At 67.6% G+C, this 20,889-nt stretch overlaps 1 protein-coding gene across 1 annotated transcript in view; it reads right to left on the bottom strand.

Moving 5' to 3' along the window:
• ZC3H3 (zinc finger CCCH-type containing 3) overlaps positions 1 to 20,889 on the bottom strand; it is a 40,085-nt gene that overhangs the window by 4,006 nt on the left and 15,190 nt on the right. The window contains exons 4-9 of the mRNA XM_084230883.1: positions 20,108 to 20,261; positions 6,431 to 6,588; positions 3,362 to 3,404; positions 3,086 to 3,250; positions 2,661 to 2,730; positions 1,289 to 1,420 (exon numbers count right to left, since the gene is read on the bottom strand). Of these exons, the coding sequence (XP_084087009.1) occupies positions 1,289 to 1,420; positions 2,661 to 2,730; positions 3,086 to 3,250; positions 3,362 to 3,404; positions 6,431 to 6,588; positions 20,108 to 20,261 (722 nt within the window). The remainder of the gene's footprint in view (positions 1 to 1,288; positions 1,421 to 2,660; positions 2,731 to 3,085; positions 3,251 to 3,361; positions 3,405 to 6,430; positions 6,589 to 20,107; positions 20,262 to 20,889) is intronic.

Raw genomic sequence — 20,889 nt, 5'->3', positions numbered from 1 at the left:
CCGCGCAGCACTGGCCGCGGCAGGGTGGCCCACTGGAGACGGGCAGGCAGCTGGGAGTGGGGGTGGTGGCCGCAGGAGGCCCGACGCCGCTGAATCCCCCCTGGGAGACAGCGGGTTTCACTTATAATGACTTCCTGTGACTGCACCAGCGACACATGGCGAGACCCGTGCCAGGCAGTTAACGCGAGCTACGTCTCCATCCGGCTGTTCTGGAAACGCTGCAGGACGCGGGGGTGCGGGGGCTCAGGTGTGGGGGACACAAGGTGGGGCCACACAGGCAGGAAGCTGACAGTGACCGCAGCGCCGGGTGACGCGGGAGCCGGATCCGCGCTGCCACAGACAGACAGGCGGGTGGGCGCCTTCTGCCCGGGGCACCACCAGCACAGGCAGAGGCGAGGGCCGGCAGAAGCGTCTGGAGCAGAAGCGCCAACTGGCAGCGACTCCTTGGGGAGGGAGTGTCAGAGAGAGGCCGCCGAGGAGCCCGGTTGGCACCATGGGAGGGCCCAGGGGAGGCCGCCAGCCAGACCCCGGCCCTGAGAGTGTGGGGGACCCCAGAAGGCGGGAGGGCCTCTGGGCCCCAGCACCCGAGGGCGGGCCGGCGCCTGCCGCCGACAAACAGGAGCGGCCCCTTTAACGAGCCGCGGTTTACGAAGCAAGGTTAACAATTTCCCTTGATTCAGTGGAATATTATAAACTCTCTGGGGCCCGGTTGAGGACTTCGACTTCAGACGCACGCTGACGACTCAGCACTTTTTACATTATTGAGAGAATAAAGTTAACCCTCACGCGCCCGCCGCCCCGGAAGGAAGGCTGCTGGCGCTTTCTGGCCCACCGCGCCGCCCCGTGCCGCCCCCGGCAGCCGCCTGCGGGAGGCGCCCCTTCGGGCAGCGGAGCCCCGCCCGCCGGATCCTCAGGAGAGCTGCAGAGTTGACAGCAAGTCCACTGGCTCTGGGGACCTGCCGCGCCCCCGCAGGGCCAGGCTGACTGGGGAGCAGAGGCGGCGGGCGGCCCTGCGTGGGCAGGCGGGAAGACGCTCTCCAAGAGCCGCCTGGGGCTTGCCCAGAGATCGGCACCTGCCAGGCTGCCCAGGCGCAGCAGGAGGGCGCCAGGGCCTCCCCAGTGGGCGCCCGTCTCTCCAGACCTCGGCCTGCGCCCCCATCCCAGCCCCCCAGCAGCCTCTAAGCCTTGACATGCTAAGGTGCGGAGACCCGGCACCCCTGTGCCCAGCAAGGCTTAAGCCACAGCCTGGACTGAGCAAGCTGAGGGCACAAGCCAGGCAGGCCCTCACCTTGGCGCCCAGCGGGCAGTAGCCTTTGAGGAAGTCCGTGCAGACCTCTGCCTTCCGGGACACGTAGACATGGCTGTAGGGACAGTCGCTGTTGTTGCAAATCCCCCTCAGGAAGTAGGAGCACACGGGCATCTGTGGGGGCAGGTGGGTGAGGGCCGCTCGGCAGCCTGCTGGGGCTGGCAGAGGAAGCAGGGGCTGCAGGCGGGACCGGCCGGGGCCTACGGGGCGCTGCACACCTGGCAGTGTCTGGGCTCAGGCATTAGCTGGGAGGTGGACTCTGGGGGCGGGACCAGCGGGAGACTGCCCGGGGCACGCAGGTACCCAGCGCCTCCTCCGTCCACGGCAAAGCAAGCAGGGCAGGTGTGAAGCCTGCCTCCTGGAGGCCCCGCCGCACCACTCCAGCCTCCTCGGAGTCACGCGCCTGCCAGTCCACATCTGCCAGGGCTGTCGCCCGTCCCTCCGCCTGCCCCTCCTTGGTCAGATCCGGGTTGGGGCCCCACACCAGCGCCCCACAACCCCCATTGGCCCCTGCTGGGCGCTCGCTGGGGCTTCCGCTAGCTCCCTACCTGGCCTACCTGCTGGGGGCTGGCTAGCTGGGGTGAGGTAGGAACTTGCCTGAGGCCAGGGAGGGCAGAGGGGGAGCAGGAAACAAAGGGCGACCCGAGGAGCGGGTTTATTTTTAATTGTCTTTTAACTGCAGCGGAGGGGAGAGGGGCTGGCTGGGCGGCGCGGCCGCAGACAATTCCCTTAATGTGGCTTTTGATATAGAGCCCAAATTAGCTCTAATAAAAAGGGATAATAAAGCCAACTCTTCCACCAAACGGACCCTCCTAGCTGTCAGGGCGGCCGTTATCAAGAGAAAGCCGCGTTCTCATTTCAATTAACCTTGTTTGCACCCACCACGTCCACACAAATAACAATAACATTAATTCAGGGGCGCGGGCGCAGACAGTGCGGGCAGCCGGGCCGGGAGCTAATGAACCCGGAACTCGATGTGAATCTCCAAATTGCTCACAGCAGAGTTTCGAGCTCTATCAGGGAGAAAAATGCTGATTCTCTTTAAGTTCCTCAAGGGGAAAAGCTGTTGTAGCAGCAGCACCCGCCCGCCCGCCGCCACCCCAACCTGCCCAAGCTGCCTGCTGTGCCCAAGCGGGGGCACCCCACCTCCGCAACCCTCTTTCCCGGGCAGGCCTGGAGAAGCCCCGAGGCCTGGGCAGGGTCTGGGGCACCGGAGGCACGTGGGGCACAGGACGTGGGGTGGCCCTGGGGTGCTCTCCACTGAGCTGGCCTCCCGAGAGCAGAGCCTGGGTCCGCAGCCGCTCCCAGGGCGCGGGGTGGGGGGGAGGCGTGGCAGCAGGGGGGCTGAGCTCACCTTCTCCTTAGAGACGTGGTGGGAGAAGGGGCAGGTCCCATCGGTCTTCTTGCACGTTCCCCGGACAAATCTGTGTGCATGGGGGCCAGGGGGTGAGGTGGGAGCCTGGTCGGGGGGCAGGCGGGGTCCCCGAGATCTGCCCATAGGGCTGTAGCTAGGGGGGCAGGTGGGAGCCCACAGGCGTAGCACGGGGTGGGGGGCCAGGTGGGAGCCCAGGGGCGTGGGGGGAGCAAGCGGGAGCCCCAGGACGTGGCCAGGCATGGGGGGGCAGGCGGGCGCCCTGGGGCGGGGGTCCCTGAGACCTGCCCACGGGGCGTAGCTGGGGGGCGGGGGCATAGGTGCAGGCGGAGCCCATGGGCGCAGGGGTGGGGGGCAGGCGGGCGCCCCGGGGCGTGCGGGGGAAGGGCAGCCGCCCGCTCGCCCACCTGGTGCACACGGCCACCTTCTCGGGGTCGTGGATGTAGGGGCAGCGCTCGCCGCGGTTGCAGCGGCCGAAGCGGGTGTAGAACATGCAGTACTCCTCCTCCTGCCGGCGCTGCCGCCGCCGCCGCGCCTGCCGCACGATGGCCAGGCTGCGCTGGATGGCCCGGCTGGGGACAGGGCGAAGGGCTGTGAGGGGGGGCGGCCTCGGGGGGGGGGGCCCACGGGGGGGGGCCACCCCCACCCCCACCCCCACCCCCACCCCCACCGCGAGGACGCACCTGGCCAGGGAGCGGCTGCAGCTGCTGGCCGGGTCCGCGCGGGCTGTGGGGAGATTCTGGGTCACGCCGGCCCCTCGGTCCAGCGCTCCGCTCGGCGCCACCCTGGGACCAGTGCGGAGGTGGACAGCGTAGGCGGGAGGAGGGCCCCGGGGCCAGGGCCTTGCCTGGGGGCTCCCTCTGCCAGGGGCACGTGTGGCTGGCTCAGCAGGAGGCGAGGGGGGCAGTGGGCAGCGACAGGTGGTAAAACGGCCCCCAAAGTGCCCGTGGGTGATGCCTGGGGTTCTTGCCACCCCCACACGCCTCACGGGAGCTCCCAAACCCCGCAGACCCTGCCGGGCCTGCCCAGGTCTCTGACTGCGGCCTACAGGGCATCGCGGATGGCAGGGACAGGGAGGGAGCTGGAGGAGTCACTCGAGGCTGGGGCGTGCGGGGGCTCCTGCCTCTTCAGATGTGTGGTCGCCCCCCAGCACGGAGGAGGGCAAGGCAAGGCAGGGCATGCCTGCGCCCCAGGGCCCTCAGCGTGCTGGGCCAGCAGGGCCCTCCCTACAGGCACTTGTGGGCAGAAAGGGGGCCAAGTGACGTCCCTCAGAACCTCGGGGACCTAAGGGACAAAGCCACCCCAGGTTTACAGCGGGGCTCCCCAGGCGCCTACACCCGGGCCCCCAATGGCCTGGCCCTCCTGCCACCTGCAGGTTCCCTCGTCTCCCCGGGCCTCTCCCGGCCCCCAACAAGGCCCAGGTCCTGCGCTCTGGAGCCCCAAGGGCTGTGAGCTTCATCCTGACAGGGGCAGCCACCGCCCTCTGCGTCCATCTCAAGTTCAATGGGCGGGCGACACCCCAAGAGTGGGAGGTGCTGCTCACGAGGAGCTGCTCCAGTGGGGCCAGCAGGGAGCTGCAGGGGCTCCAGGCAGGACACCTGTCCTGGGGTGCCAGCCCCAGGGAGTGGCCAAGGGCAGTCTGGGGCTGTCCTCTGGCTGCTGGTGACCCTGTGGTGCCATCTGCTCCCCACCCTGACCTGGGGGAGGCTGACTCCCCCCTCCACGTGCTCCCCAGAGCCAGCGCGCAGGCTGGTGGGGGGGGGTCTGAGAACGGAGGCAGCTTTCCAAATGCTTCCAGTGCTAAAAAATGCGCATAAAGCAGCGGCTGGAAACCAGGCAGCAGAGCTAACTGAGAGGAGGTGTTAAAAAGTTCACCAAAACCCTGCAACCTGGAGCAGAAGGCGGGAACTTTCCAGAGAACGGCACCTTGCACTTCCCGGGGGTCTGCTCAAAATAGTAAAGCCGCTCCCTCCAGTCCCCTGCTCCACTGCGAGGCGGGGCTGTGGATCTGGGGGGTCCCGCCAGGCCCAGGGAGTCCCACTGCAGCCACCCGGCCCTCACTGCCCACGCACCCCGAGGATGCGGTCCCCAGCTCAGGGGCTGGGGTCACTCTCTGGGGAAGGGCACCCGGTGGGAGCCACTGGGAGGCTGGGGATGGGGGCTCTGGACAGTGGTCACCCTCCAGCCCACCGCCCCGCCTGGCCCCGGTCAAGCGTGGGGGCTCAGACTGTTGGGTCCTGCAGGGCCCGGGCCTGCCCGTCCAGTCTCAGCAAGCAGGGAGGGGGGTTGGGGTCGGTCCTCAGGATGGGGGTGGCCCTGTCACAGGGTAAGCGCCTGGGCTTCCAGGGAGGCTGAGGGGAGCCCTAAGAAGGCAACATCCCTGAAGGGCCCCCAGGCCAGAGGGGTGCGCAGGACCCCACGGCATCTCTGCTCCCCACAAAGTCCGGTCTGGACCCCAACCAGGGGCCGGCCCCACCCTAGAGGAGCTGACTGCCAGGAGACCAGGGAAGGGGCAGGGAGGAAAGGGGGGGGCGGGAGGCAGACCGAGGGGGCGCTGGGGGACAAGGAGGCCAGGGCTGGGGGCCGCAGGCGAGGAGGAGCTCACCCCTCCCAAGGAGCCGCCTGCTGACGCCCCAGTTGCGCTGACACCGGAGGAGGAAATTTATTTCTTTAATTACCGCCCGTCTGAGCGGCGGGGCAGCGGTGTCCCCCTCCCGCTGCAGGAGCAGTCGCCTCTCCTGGCCGGAGCGGGCGGTGTGGGCAGACGGGGACAGCCCAGCGCGGGGAGGCCCGAGCCCCGGAGGCCGCTCCTACTCCCAGGGCCACCCAGCACCAAGGAGGTGCCCGCCCCAGTGTTGAGTGCGACCCCTGAGTCCACTGCCGGCGCGCTGGGCCCAAACCCACCGCCTCCCCCACCCTCGGGCCCCACCCACGGGAGACCCGGCCCTCTGGGACCAGGGCCCACGGGAGGTGCCCCTTCAGCCAGGCCCCTCAGAAAGGCACTGCGCCCGCCACGGCCCCCCGGCCCCCAGCGCAGGTGGCGCTCAGGCCAGAGGGCCGTCAGGGGCGCCCTTGGCCCAGGGGCAGCTGTGGGGCCGGCACTCCCAGTCCCTCCAGTGCCCTGCGGACCTCCCCGCGCCAAGGCCCCTCTCTGCTCCTCAGCCCCACAGTCCGCTGTCTCCCGCAGGCTGGCATGGCGGAGGGCACACGAGAGTCCTCGCCAGCCCTGCCCAGCCAGCTGAGCGGGCTTCTCAGGCCCCAGGGAAGCCAGGCGGGAGGCTGCAGGCTCATCCGACTGCCACTGGGGGAGGCTCCCCAGCACCCTCCGGCCTGGGGTCCGCTCTGCACGGGGCCTGGCTCAGCAGGGGCCCCCGGGGCAGCCAGAGAAGGGCCTGCACTGGACATGCGCCCTGGGGTCACCGCAGGGACCCGAGGGCAGCAGGGGGGCCACGGTGTGCAAGGCGGCCCTCCTGGCCTGACAGGCGCTGAGGGGCCGCCTGCTGCCTTGCTCCTCCCCTTTGATAACAGAAGGGGGCACAGCTGGACCGAGAGCCGGTGCCTCTGTCAGTGTGAGCTGTCGGCCCAGGCCCGCTCTGTGGGCCAGGCGCAGAGCCGGCACAGCGCCAGAGGCGAGGGGCGCCAGGCACAGGGCTCCGGCGCTTTCGGGGGCCACCCGCAGGGACCCCTTGGCCGTGGGAGCTGGGAGCCCTGCGCTCTGAGGAGGGACCCAGACCCAAGAGCGGCCCCCTCACCTGCACGCAGCAGGGGCCTACTGCCCCCGTCGCCCGTGCGGCCGCCAGTCTTGGAGAGCTTGTTGGCCGACACCTTGTAGAGGACGCCTCCGATGCAGCGGTAGCCGCGGCCCCGCCAGCCCCCAGCTGCCGGGCGCAGGCGGTTCAGCACCAGGGACCTGCGGGGACAGGAATCACCTCAGCCGCAGCTGGTGGACGCCAGCCCTGACGGCGTGGCCAGGCAGGAGGGGGCGGCAGGTGGTTCAGGCCAGCACCGCCAGGGCCAGGGGCCAGGAGAGCCCTGGGGAGTTGCCCCAAAGGTCTGGGGCCACAGAGGCCACCTGCCCTCCTGTCCCTCCCCAGGCTTATCCCCGTCAGGTGAAACACCGAGGGAGGCCGAGGGTCAGGAGGATGCCGACGCCCTGCTGGGCACACGTCCACACGGCAAGCGGTGACCGCATGAGAAGTGGCTGCAGGCTGCAGCGGCGTTGGCGGCGAGCTCACGCAGGCCGGCACCAGGCCCCACCCGTCCTCCCAGGAGGCCCCAGGCAGGGCGCAGCGGCAGCGGCCAGCAGGGGACTGGCCGAAGTGAGAGGAGAGGTGGGCCCTGCGGCCTTTGGGGTGGCTGAGGGGTCCTGGAAGGGTGGCCAATGTGCTCACACAGAGGACCCCACAGCCCTGCCCCTCCCTGGGAAGCACATGACCCCCAACTCACCAGGGGCAGGGCCAAACCTTTCCCAGGGCCCCCGAGAGCGGTCTGTGGAACATGGCCCCAGAAGTGGCTGAGAGGCGTCCTGACAACGCCGCAGGCGCCCACGGTGGATCCCCACAGGCGCGTGGGAGGGGCCCCTCTGGGCCTCCGCGAACCTGCAAGCTGGGGTGTTTCCAGCCCCACAGCCTCTGGCACTAGGGAGACCCGAAGCTTTGGAGTGAGGGCGGGGTGGCAGGAGGGGCCGCGGAGTCATGGAGCACTGAACCCACTTCCCCTTAACGAAACTCAAGTTCACGGGACACAGTCAGAGGAACCAGGCGTGCCCGGCAGGTCCGGCTGTCCCCACGCAGGAGGGCCCTTGGGGGTGGCCAGGCCTGTAGGCTGGGGACCCTCCCGGTGGGCCCCGCCTCCAACAGAGAAGGGGCCAGCCCCCATGACGACTCTGGGGCAGTGTAGCCCAGGCCCAGCGTGCCCAGCAGGGCCAGCCACACAGCCCACAGTCCTAAGGTCTCATGCCCAGAGGCACTGCCCCCGCAGGCCAGCAGGCGGGGAGGGCTGGCCAGGGGCGGGCTAGGCCCCGCTGGCCATGGACCTGGGCTGCTCCCCGAGCCTCTCCGCCGCGGGTGTCAGAGCACTGCCGTAAATCGCCCCCTAATGGGGAGGACAGCCTCTGGAAGGAAGCTGTATTGAGAGGAGGGATAAAATTAACGAGATAATAGCAGGGCCAAGGCCCTCACGGCAAGGGCCTGTAATTCCTTTTCTGCAGCCGGGGCCGCGGAGCTAAAGGCTTCTCCTGTCCGTCCGGCAGGCCGACGCCGCCAGGAAATTTCATTAACGCTGGAAAATAGGAAAGGTATTAAGCGTGGATAATGACGGCCAGGGAGGGAACCGAGCCTTCAGACAGCCCTCCTTCCCGCCTTTGTAATGGGAGGCCCGGACTTCCTTCAAATCCATTTCTAATCCATTTGAAATACTACAGCGAATTATCTTCCCTTCAGCCCGAAAGCGCCAGCCAATTTACCCCGAATAGAAGTGACAATGCCCCAGGATTTATCACCACAACCTTGACTACACCAGGGCTGGGCTGCCCTCGCGGGGAGGGGCAAAGGACAGTGGGTAACATTTTAAATGGAAAGTGGAGTAACAGGGAGAGCCCGCAGAGGGGCAGGGGCAACAGCCTCAGCCTCTGCTGCCGAAGGGCGGGCCGGCAGGGGGCTGCAGGCGCAGAGGAGAGCAGGGGGGCTGGGGCAGGCCAGAGGCCACCCCAGGGAAGGAAGCTGGGGGCCCTGGCAGAGTCTGGTAGGACGGAGGTGCTTTCCTCAGACACCAAAACCCGGGAGTGCTGCTACTGGGGGTGCCTCGGCCCAGGGCCCTGCTTCCTCCCTGCCCGAGGCCACTGCCCAGAGCAGGTGGCCTCTCAGGCTGCCCTCAGCTGTGTGTCTGCCAAGGGCCAGGGGTGTGCCCGCAGGGCCCACAGCCAGCCCATGCTCCTGCCCCAGGACCTGGCCAGGCATGGCTGGCTCCCCACCCACTCCCGTGGCCATCCCCACTCCAGCCTGAGGCGAAGCTTTCTGGGCTGGACAGACAACTGCAGTGGGTGGAGACCCCAGGAGTAGCCCCACCTTGGTGGTGCTCTGGGCCAGGAACGCTCAGACCGAGAGCAGGGCTCCTCTGCAGCCCCCACTCTGGCTTTTTTTTTTGAAGATTGATTTATTTATTGATGCATACAAGAACCGGGGTACAGGCCAGAGATGCAGGGGGTGAGAGGATTCACCAGAGACAGAGCAGGGAGCAGAACAGGCAGACTGACGAAATACACTGCTGAGGGGAGCAGTGGGCGAGATGGGAGAGGTCTGCTGCGCCATGTGGGTAGCTCCCTGGCCAACCGGGGATTGAACTCGTGCTGCAGAGGCTGAGGACAGCTTCATAGTGCGGTGCTTAACCCCTTGCGCCACCCGGGAGGCCCACACTCTAGCTCTTTCAACCCTGAGGCTCTCCAAGGCCCTGGGGCCTGGGACGGACCCCCCTCCCAGGGCTGTAGAGACCTGCACACAGAACCCAAGGCCTGGACACAGCCCACCCCCACTGGGAAGCCCCACAGGCCTAGAGGCCTCTGCGGTGACAGCCGAGGGAGGGCTGGGCCAGGGCACCCTCAGGTCTTGCCAGTGCCCGAGGGTCTGAGGCAGGGAGGTGTGAGGAGCACCTGGGGCAGCTGGGCAGTTCCCTGACTAGCCCCGGACCTGGCCTGCTCCAGCAGATTTGGGGAGACCCGCCGGCCACAATGGGCCTGGGCGGGCAGGGACACACTCTCTGCCATCTCTGCACCAGAGGAAGGCGCCCTCGTTGCTCCGACAGCACAGCGGCCTGTGTGTGGAGGGGCCCGGGCAGTGGCGTGGACACAAGGCGAGCTGGGGGCCGGCCCAGCCCAGGCCCCGGCGCTGTGGCTCAGGGCGCTGTGGCTCAGGGGCTGGAGCTGCAGGGAGGCAGGGCTCCAGTCCTGGGAGCCTCCAGACTCACTCCCCTGCAGACACCCCCTGGGGCGAGAGGCCTGGAGGGGCGCCCTGAGGGCCCCACCTGGCCTGGTGACCACGGCAGCTGGAGGGACATTGCGGCCTGGGGGACACTGTGGACCTGCTGGGAACAAGGGGTCCGTGTGCTGCTGGGCGCCCCCAACCCTCATGTGGGTGGCCTGGGGGCGGCACTGGGTGGGGGAGGGGCGGACTCGAGGACGGGGCGGGAGCTTTCAGGAAGGGAGCGGGTTTGCTGGCTCTGCGGCGCGGGAGTGCGTCGTCAGCAAAAGCGGGGACTCCCAAGTAGGTCAGCGCAGCCCCACCGTGACGGGCGCAAACTGCTTAAGTGGGCTTTCCACAGAATCGCTGACGGCACCTCGCGCCGCCGCGGGAAGAGCGGGCCCTGCCTGGACGCCACTGCCCCCGAGGCCCGGCTCCACCTCTGGGAGCACCGAGGGAAAGCGGCCCCAGCAGACCAGCGCGGGCTCAGGCAGGGCCTCAGGGCCAGGAGGGGGCGAGGTCTGGCCTCTGGCCCCACCAGGGTGGTGCCCTGCAGGGCAGCACCGCAGCTTGGGGGACACGCCTTCTCACTGGTGGGGGGCCGCAGGCTGGAGGTGCCTGGATGGGGTGAGGAGGGCGGGGCAGGGCCTGCCCCCAGGGTCGCTGACCCCCCTCCAGCCGCTTGGCTGCTCCGCCCCAGCGCGAGCAGAAGGGAGCAGAAGGGGCCGTGAGCGGGCTGGACGGGGGAAGCTGGCGGTGGGCCTCCTCTCGAGGGCTCGGCCACTTACACGCTCACATCTACTTGACTGGTGTTTCGATCAACGGCTGCATTACACGCTTTCCCTTTAAGAGTCTAATAAACAACAAGATGGAAAGTAAAATTCTCCATAAAATGACAGTTTTAAAATGCATTTCAGCTGAAGCTATTGGTGTTTTGTACGTTAGCTGCAAAAAACAGGTATTACTGGGGCTTAATGGCCCTGGTGCATCCGGCAGAGCACAGCTGGGGGCAGAGGGCCGGGAGCCGGGGGCGGGCAGCCCAGCCCTGCCGCCCCCTCCTTTCGCTGGCCTCTCCCGCTGCCCAGCCCCGCGGCAGACCCGCCCTCTCTGGCCCGGCCGGGCCCTGTCCAGCAGGGCGCACACTGGCAACGGGTGATGGACCGGGTGATGGATGCCCCCGAGGAATCAATTTTGTATTCAAAGTAACTGAAGTAACAAGGTAACTGAAAGTGGGCATGAGCCTCGCGGTGGGCAGGGCAGGTGAGGACGGGGGTGGGGGGTAGGGGGAAGTGGGGGGCGCGGTGCAGACCGGCTGGTGGGCATCACACAGCAGGAGGGGCCTCAGCACTGCACGCCAGGCCGTCCCCACCCGGGGCCCAGCAGAAGGAGCCCTGGTGCAGGCGGCATTGTGTCCAACCCCACGCTGCCCAGCCGGCACCACACAGGCCGATTCTTGCACACCTGGGGGAGCCGGGGTCAGGCGCACCCGTCTACGGCTCACCCTGTGCAGGACAGCCCTCTCCAGACCCCACCTCCGCTCCGGATGGCCAGTGAGCTGAGGAGACGCAGCACCGGTCTGGGACTCGCCCCAAAGCCAGTGTAGACGGGGCAGCGGGGCAGGCGGCCCCCACCAGGGCACGGGTATACCCAACCCGGGCGACAATACGAGACGGAACCCCAAGGAGCGATGCTGAGGACGGAAGCAGCCTGGACAGTGCCCGCAGCTGGAGCGGAGGCGCCAGAGGCCTGCCCACGGGGGCAGCCCTGGCCCCTTCTCCGAGCGGATCTCCGGCGACCCGGCCGACGGCTGTGCTGAGTAGCCAGCGCAGGCTCCCAAGACCAACAGGTCTACGTTCCCAGAAAAGGAAACATTCTGAGAGGAAAAACCGCCTTGGGGCAGGGAGCACAGAGATCACGGCGCCCACGATGGCAAGAAACTGGCTGCGGGCACCGCAGCACACGTGGCCAGGGCCGTGGACGTGAGAGGAGGAGGGCCGGTCCCCCCACTGACTGGCAGGGAGCGCTGCGCAGACACTGGACACTGGGGGACACCAGCTGGGGTGGGGCTATAGGGCGCCCTGCCCTGAGCCGGGCAGCCAGCACCGGGACTAACCCTCCTTGCCAGGGCAGGGAGGAGCCAGCCAACCCCTGCCTGATGGGCCCGCAGGGTGGCAGCTTTGCGCTACCTAAGAGGCAAGGCGCTGCCTCCTCCAGGAAGTCTGGGCTGCAGACACCAGAGGGCACAGGCCATCAGTGGAAGGGCGGGGCTGGGCCTGGCACATGCCCGCCAAATCCACACCTGCTCCAGCTGACATGGCTGCCGCTGGCCCCTGCAGTGCTGGGGTGGGACAGACACGGGCGGGTGTCCGGTGCCCAGTCTCTCGGAGCCTGAGTGGCTACTGCTACAGCCGGGGGCCAGGCTGCCCACCCACCTACCTACTCCCCTACCTGCTGCCAGGCAGGCCCACTCACGGGCTCCACCCACCTGGGGCGGCCCCCCAGGTACCACTGCGCAGGGTGGGGGCCAGGGGAGGAGCCTGGACCATCTCTCTGCCCCCCAAATCCCATCCTGCCGGTGGGGGGTCCACCCCCGCCCCCTGGTGGACCCAATAGAGCTGGTCATAATTTATGCTCCCCCGCCTATGCTTTATGGCTTTCTTAATTCGGCTCCTGCTACTATTAATGTAGTTAATGCTGAGATTATATCTATTTTCTGGCGTCAGGCGGTGATTTATTCCAGCCATTTTTCCGGTGGAGGCTCCCACGCTGTTAAATCAAGCGCCTTGCCAATTAAGTGCTGACTTGGGAAGTGGACGCAATCTTAACAGACATCTAACCGCAAATTAAACCCGCTTCGGACTCTGGGGAATGGGCGGGGCCCGAGGAAACCTTGCTGACTTCGAGGAAAGCCAGGGGAATGCAAGCCCGGGCACCTGCCTGCCGCTCTGGGGGACAGGAGGGGCAGCCGGGCCAGGCCCGCGAGAGCCGGGGCTGGGGGAGAAGGCAGGCCCTCAGACACCCGCGACTCCTGGGCATCCCCATTTGCACGAAGTGGCTGAGAGCCCGGGACAGGCTGGGTCGAGCATACGGATCCGGCCCCCAGGGTGCCCAAGGGCCTGAAGAGGGCGGGTGGAGGAGGCCCAAGGCCCCTGCTGGGGAGGGGCGCAGGAGGGTGGGGCGGCCAGTCGCTCAGTGGGCCCCGCCCAGACAACCGCAGGTGGTGAGAGGCAGGAGGGACGCTGGGGACACGGTGGGGGCTCCTGGGGGTAGGCCTGGGACAGCGACGGCCTGAGGGCCCCATGCCCGGTGACAGCAGCTGAGTCCTGCGCGCCTAAAGCTGGCGCAGCGACAGATGCCGGGTCTCGCAGAGAAGCAGGAACAAGTTGGTCTTTCCCATATTTCTGGCGAGTCCCCGGGCCCGACAGGGCTGTCTTCTTGCGCCCCAAGGAGAAGGGAGCCGAACAGCAGCTGATGGAAAAGCAGGCTGGCGGCCGCCTCCACCTCCACGCCGGCCCGGCCCTCCCCTTCGCAGACCCTGGCCCATGCCCTTCCCCCTCTGTGCAACGCCCCTGCGCCCTGCCCCAGAGCAGGACGGGCGGGGTCTCTCAGACGCCAGGCTGCCGCCCTCATTTGTCGACAAATTAAACCACTTTCCTTCTCAAACTCTCTTCCTCTTCCTGGCTGAGGGAGACGGAGGCCGGGCTCGGGACAAAGCCGCCTGCTTGCCCAGACGGCCGGCCCAGGCCATGAGGCGGCGGGTTCTGGGCTGGGACCGGGCTGGAGAGGGATGCGCCGAGGGCCGGACCTGATCACGGGCGCCCTCCTGCCGCCTGGAGCCGAGAGGGTGGCCGTTCTCCTCCTGCCGCCAGGACAGGGCGCGGCCTCCTGGCTGCTCGCTCCCAGCACGGCTGGGAGCATGGGGGACACTCGGCACATGGAGGTGGCCGGGGCGGCGGGGGCTGCAGCCAAGGGCTGGCTTCTCCCCCCCGGGAAGGGAGCCCGCCCAGGCTCCCAGCAAGCGGAGGGGAGGCCGCCTGGCCCTCCTGCAGGGGCCCTGGGCGGCCACGCCAGTGGGTTCAGTGCTGCGGTGTCTCTGCAGCAGGTGAGGTCGTGTGCCCTCAGGGCTCCCCCACGAGGAACCAGGCCTGGGCAGGCGCACACTGGCCCGGCCCCTGGTGCTGTAGGGCAGGGCCCCACCCAAGCCGACCCCTGAATGGCCAGAAGACACCACGCGGCAGGGATGGAGACATGTGGCCGGGAGCGCGTTGTCCCAGTGCCGAGGCAACCTCAGGGCCCGTGGGCGCCTGGAGGGTGGGCCAGTGGCTCACTAGCCACTGCTGAGAGCCCACACTCTCCTCCAGGCCTGCGGGGCAGGGGTCAGGGGAGGGGGCAGACCTCCAGATGGGTGTGGGCAGCGCACAGGACAGGGGAAGCGCAGCCCGAGGTCGGGCCCCGCCTGCCAGCTCCCCCGGGCCCTGCGGGCTCTGCCAACGCTGCCAGCTGCCGGCTCGCAAGGGAAGGCCCCGCGGGGAGAGGCCCGTCCAGCAGCACCCAGACGGCCGCCGCATCGGACGGAGAGAGGAGCAGACAAATGGCCGGGGACGCGCCGAGCGGACTTCCGCCCCCGCAGCTGGGCACCCGCGCGGGAGCCGCGGCCCATTTGTTAGGGTGATGAAGGCTCCGTGCCTGCAACCGCTCGCCGCCTTAATGAGCAGCCAAAGGGGCCGGTAAGCATAATTCCAGAGGCCAGTAATATTTTATATAATCGCCGAGTGGTTTAAATTGAAAACCCCCAACTGAATCAATATTTACTGCATTGAAACGGAATGAATAGTAATAAGTCACTAAGCTCCCTGTCCTGTTTCATGAAATAAAAAATTATAAAAATGAGCGCAGGCACAGGGAGGCCATCACATTAACTTCTACGGCACGTGGGGAGCCGTAACCGCCTGTTCTCATAAAATAAAATTCTAAAAAACCCGACCGGGGAGACCGGCTTCAGCACCGGGCGGGGAGCAGCGTGGGGCACCAGAGAGGCCTGTCCTGGGTGACTCTCAGGGCCCCTAGCCCCTGCCTGGCACCATCCACACTGCTGGCCAGGCCGCTCCAGGGCTACTTCCAGCACCCCTGGCCACGGGACAGGATGGGCAGTGGCCCCGGCACCCGCTCCGCAGCTGGCCCAGGGCCCCGGGGCTGTCTGTGCGGCAGTGAGGCTGGCTCAGCCACGGCATCCTGGGCTCCCTGCTGCCGGGGAAGACCCTGCATCCCCCTGGGGCCCCAGAGGCCCTGCCGGCAAGACTCCCATGGGGAGCGCCCCACGGGAAGGGGTCCTGCCTCCAGCGGGGAGCTAGAGAGGGGAGGGTGCAGCGGCTGGGAAACAGGCCCCACCACCTGTGAGGGTGTCCAGCACGGGGAGGGGGAGCAGAGTCCTAACAGGTCTGCCCTGTGACTCTACAACAAAAAGAAAACCACCCCCTCAAAACAGCCTGGCTCCTAAACACCCGCTTGTAAGCAGTGGCCAGCGGTGTCACGGGCAGCCAGTGACCACAACCGTGGGCCCCAGGACAGCACTACCTGGGCCAACACTAGCTGTGCCCGGGCACACAGGGCCGGCGCCAGGAGGGTCTGCAGGGGCGTGCGGCCCGCTCCTGGCGTGCAGGGGAGGAGAGAGCCGCCCCACAAGGGGACTGAGGGTGGGAGGCACCCAGGGGCCCAGCCAGTGCTGAGCATGGAGCGGCGGCAGCAGGGTGGCAGCATGGGTGTTCGAAAGCCGTCCTGGGGGGGCGGCAGAACAGGTCTGAGGCGCAGGACCCAAAAGACCCAGAAGGTGGCTGGCCCGGAAGCGCTGGGGTGGAGGCGCCTGGGAGTGGCTGGCCGGAGCTCCCGAAGGGCAGCGGCAAGGCCAGCTCGAACCTCTCAGCCTTGAGGCCCCACAGCCCCTGCACTGCCACGCGGACCCCAGGCAGGGCAGGTGGAGAAAGGAGGCGCCCGCGGGCCCCCGGCGCCCCGGCTGGGCTAGGGGTCCCTGCAGCTGTGGGCAGGGTTCTGCGGAGGCGGTGGGTGGGGCCGGGAGGGGCGGTGGCAGGCGAGCCCGGGAAGAGCCGGTGCTGAGGCTGGAACAGCGGTGCCTCCCAGGGCCAGGGCTAGGCAGTGTGGGGGCGGGGCAGGGCGCTCCACAGACGCCCTGCAGAGGGCTCTGAAGACCAAGGGCTCCTCCTGGGCGCCCCGAGTGTGCGGATGCACCCTGAGAAGGGGCCACCCAGCACCCGGCTCCCACAGCATGGGGGGGACAGCCCCCCACCCCACAAGCGGGTGTGTGGGGACAGGGCTCCAGACCCTGAGGCCAGGCGCGGACAGGCAATTCACTCTGCAACTTCTCTGTAAGTGCAGGAGATATCAAAACAAAGGGGTGCTCCCTCCCCTTCCCCCCCAGCTGGCCCCCCTCAGGGCGGCCCAGCCTCTCTTGGTCTGTCTGGGAGGGGGAGGAAGCAGAGGTCTCTCCGGCACACCTGGGCAGGCAGAGCCAGGGTGGCCAGGCCAGGCCGCCTGCCCGGGAAACCGCCGAAAGTCTCCCCTCCCAAGACAGGACAGACTCACCGCTCCCCTGTCACTGCCCCCCTGGGCTGCCCCCACCAGGCTGCCAGACCCAGCTGGCCATCCCATGGTGGGACAGAGCGAGCGCCAAGCTGACTCCCCAGACCCGGGTGCGTGGGCGGGAGAGGAGAGGCAGGCCCCAGGCACACAAGGGCCAGGGCAAGGTCAGCACGCCTGTGCCCAGGGCCGGCCCACAGCATCGCAGCTGAGGAGGGAGGCAGGGCCTGGCCTGCCTGGGAAGGGCCGCAGATGCCGGCTGTCCCGCACTCCCGCACTGCGCGGCAGGGATGTGGGGCGTCCTCTTGGGCTCTGTGTAGACACAAGCCAGGGCTGCGCCCAGGCACCCCTCTGTGGCCCACCTGTCCTCCCCACTGCAGGCAGCCTTGGGCCCAGCAGTGCCAGCAGGCTGGGATAGCCAGGGAGCGCTGCCCCGTTCAGCAGGGCGGTCAGTGCCGTGTGCCTGGCCAGGGCAGGTCGGGGCACAGCCATCCCTCCCAGCAGGGGATGACTGTCTCCCTGCCACCTCTGGGGAAGCCCTGGTCTGCGGGATGGCATCTGGGGGAGGGGCTTGTGGGAGGGGGGCCAGACATGGCCACGGTGGGCCCCACAGCCCCGTCAGTGTATCTCCTCGCTCAGGGACGCTGCCGCTCGCCTACCCGCCAGCTCTCCACGAGGGGACATGGGCGGCGGGGCCGGGGGCGCGCGGAGAAGGGTGGGGGCACCCATCCTGGGCTGAATCCCTCTCTAATGAGCTGTCACTTTGCAGAAGCGCTTCAGAGACTTCAAAATCGCAGCCTGAACCCGTCAGGCCGCGGAGAGCACGTGAGAGTCGCCGCACAGGCGTGCGAACGGGGCGGCGGCTGCCTGACAGCCCGTTTGTCGCTGCGGCCCCCGCACGCCGCCCCGGCCAGGCAGCTCCCGTCTGCTCCGCACCGTCAAGTCACGTGGGTTTGGAAGGTGAAAAAAAGTGACAGGCAGTTTAGGGACGTAAGTCTCGTTCGGCTTCAGTTCAGATTAATGGACTTGCGGGGAGCTGGTGAGGGGCAGGCGGCCCCACAAATCTTAGGAGGAGAAGTGGCTCCCGGCTCGGCCGCGCCTCCGCCCCGCGCGCTCTCAGGGCCGCTGCCGGGGAGCCGAGCTGGGAGCAGGCAGAGCCCCCACACGCTGGGCACCCAGAGGCCAGGGCAGCAGAGCAGACAGGTTGTCCCAGGCGCCCCACCCCCCAGCTCCAGCCTCCATGCGCTCGCCTGGCCAGAAAGCAGCAGCCTCGTCCAGCCTGGGCTCTCAATTGGAGGGTCCTTCCCTGAGACCCCAGCTGGCAGCACCCAAGGGATCCAGAGGCTGCTGCCCAGCATCCCCCACCTCCCGTCCGCATGACACAGATGTACGCCAACTGGCCAAGAACCAGACGGGCTCTGACCGGCCCCTCCAGGTGGGGTCAGGGCCCTGCCACTGCTGCGCCAGCACTATCTTCAACCCCTACCACAAGCAGGAAACACAGGGCAGGGGCCATGTTGTGTGCATGAGGAAAAGAGCACACAGCCTCCTGGGCACAGGCACCCCACGGCGCCCCCGGAGCCGGTTCACCTGCCTCAGCCCCTCCTGCATCCACCAGCCCTGCCCACCGAAACACCCTGGACTGCTGGGGTCTGCCCAGGCCACTCTGGGGTGTCCTCCCTCTGGGGCCCCTAAGGACAGCGCTTGAGCCGTGGGCTCAGGCTGGCTGCCTGCTGGAACAGGCCGGCTCTCACCACCATGGGCCCAGCCCACACTGGCCTGGCTCCACTGCCAGCTGCCTCTGTCCAGGAGAACATAGGTCCCGCAGGGCAGAAGTTGAGGTAATAGCCAAAGTCAGCCATGCCTAGCCTCCTGGGAGCCGGCCACTGCCCTGGCAGCCCCACTGCAGCAGAGGGCACAGGGCAGGAGAACCGGGGCAGACAGGCCACAACAGACAGGCCTCTCTGAAGCCCAGACTGGCACAGTCAGGTGTGAGGGCGATAGTCAGTCGCCCGCTGGGTGGACTAACTGGGCTGGGCACCTGGCTGCAGCTGCTCTGCCAAGCAGGCAGCCCCACAGGTGACCTTGGTGAGGGAGGCCACATGGCCCAGGGTCTCCTGAGCTGACCAGTCCTCGGCGCCTCCCTCTACCCATCCCCAGGGGCCAGGCCCCATGCCTGGCACGCCCTGAGGAGGCGGGCGACACGGGATGGGTCTGAGCATGGCGGGCGGGGCAGGGCCAGCTCCCAGCTCGGCTCCCACCCCCGCTGAGGCACGTGCGCAGGGTGCTTGCCCGGGTCTCCACACACGGGGGTGGCGGGGTGGCGGGGGCTCTGGGCCTGGAGATGCGGGCCCGGCCCTGTGCTGGGGCTTCTGGAAAGCTGGGCCCGCCACACCTGCGCAGGCCGTGGCAGCAGGCAGGGCCTCGACCCAACGCCCACCCTCCACGGCTTCCCTCAGGGGCCACCGCCCGCACACTTGCCCAGCAGCCCTCACAGCTTGGTGGGGGTGGGGGGGCGGCCGCCGCCCGGCCAGAGTCCTTAGCCCACTCGGGGAGCCCAGTCGGCACCCTCTGCCTGCTGGGCTGGGAGGCGGCGGCTAGGGCCAAGGAGGGCTTGTGCCCAGCACCAGAGGGTGCGGGAGCAGAATCAATAAATCTCATTCACAATGATCAGGGGCTCTTATTAAGTAAATTAATTTAAGTTAATTTAGCTCGATCGTGACGCTGATCACAGTGATTTAGTGAGGTGGAATCGCATTAAGAAGACCACGCTCGCCAGACGGCAGAGCGGAAGAAAACGAGGCCCACTTAGCACACGGACGGGCGTGGAGGAGCAGGTGTAGCTCTACCCGCATCCAGAAAGAGAGAATTATCTTCGCAAATTTGCAGAAATAGCCCCCAAGGCGCTTATAAATCTATCTGAAACAAAAATACCACAAAAAATGCAGTAAAGTTAACTTAAAATATACTTGCTGCTTTTGCCACCAGGAAAGTCAGGGGTAGGGCCCAGCCGGCTGCGGCCTCCCCAGGGTACGGTGGTTCCGAGGGTGGGTGGAACAGGCCGCAGCTCTGCCTATGGCCCGGCCCGAGGCCAGGGCCCCGGAAGGCCCACGCTCTGCCTGGAAGCCCAGGCTGGACCAAGTGGCTCCACACTGCTCCCCGTGAGGTAGGCTGCCAGGGTGGACAGGAAGCCGGGGAGAAAGGGCTGCCCCCACTGGGGTCCCGCCCACCCACCAGGCTGCCGCTGTCCCCTCTGTGAAGGAAGAGCCCCCACTGCTGGGTCAAGCCCCCCGAGGCCCGGAAGCGGAGTCGCCTCACGAGAGCGGGGCCCCCACTTCTGTGCCCCAAACGCAGCCTCCTGGTCTCTGCAGCCTCTGCTTCCAGGCCCGGACCACAGAAGAGAGCGTGAGCTCCCAGCCAGGGCACAGAGCATGAGGCCCCAGCACTGGGGCGCAGGAGAGCGGGGAGGGGCCAGCTGCCCCTCCACCCTCAACAAGCGACGCACCATAGACAGTGAGGCAGACCTACGGGCCAGGGGCAGCCGCCGGCCACACCGAACCTCGCTCCCCACATGGCCCCATGGGCTGGTGCTCCCCCATTCGTGACGGCCCCTGCCAATGTGCGTGTCTGCGTGCATGCGAGGGCCCAATGTTTGTACATGTGTGGGCCTAGTGTGTGTGTCTGTGTGCACATGTGGGCCCAGTGTGTGTGTGCACGTGTGGGCTCGGGGTGCACATGCCTGTGTCTCTGCACACGCGTGTCTGTGGTGTCCACATGTGCCTCCGTGGCGCACAGGCTGCCAGACAGAAAGCCAGGTGTTTCCCGGCTGACAAACCATGGGCTGCCCACCTGCTGGGCGCGGGGCCTGGGCGCGCAGGCTCCTACCTGGACAGGGAGAGCCGCCGTGACCGCCAGGAGGGCACAGAGAGGGGGGCCAGGGGTGCGGGGAGAGGAGCTGCCGGAGTCTTCTTGACGATGCGGTAGCGGGTCTTGATCACTTTGCCAGTGGGCGGGGTCCGCGGGACGTGCAGGCTGGAGGCTGTGGGGGGAAGACAGACACGAGTGGTCAGTGGAGGGCGGTGGGGCCTCCCCATCACACTGGCTGCGGCTCCGCCCCACATGTCCCACCTGGACAGCTGGCATGCCAGGACAGCTGGCAGCAGGCCCTGGCCCACGAGGGGCTGCTGAGGACGCTGGCAGGGAGCAGAAGCCGAGCTCCCCGGGCCAGCTGTCAGGGGCAGCATCCCGGCGGGCACCCCCACCCCAGAGCACCAGGAACCCCTGACCCTGGGTGGGTACTGCTCCCTAGGCTGCCGTGGGCAGCCAGGGGTTGCAGTTGGTGCAGGAGGCTTGCCTCGCAGCCCACACCCACATAGCCCACACGCTCATGCCGTCGCCAACGCTGTCATGACAGCTGGTGGGGGGCCACGCACCCCGCACGCCTCCTCCCGGAGCATCTCACACGATTAACAAGGGTCTGTGTTGCCCCAATTCCCCTCCACGAGCTTCTCTGTAGCATCAAGGAACGCGTCTAACAGCCCGACTTTCATGAGCCACAGCTCTAGCCGCCCAGATGATTAAAGGCAGCCCAGCGCTGGCCGCACTGACCAGAGAACGGCCATGAGGAAGCGCCCTCCTGGCCAGGGTCTGGGTCCTGACCCCGCCCT

Source organism: Talpa europaea (genome assembly GCF_964194135.1).
Source record: "Talpa europaea genome assembly, chromosome: 3".
Lineage (NCBI taxonomy): Eukaryota > Metazoa > Chordata > Mammalia > Eulipotyphla > Talpidae > Talpa > Talpa europaea.
The sequence above is the reverse complement of the archived record's forward strand: the minus strand, read 5'-3'. Positions and strand labels throughout refer to the sequence as shown.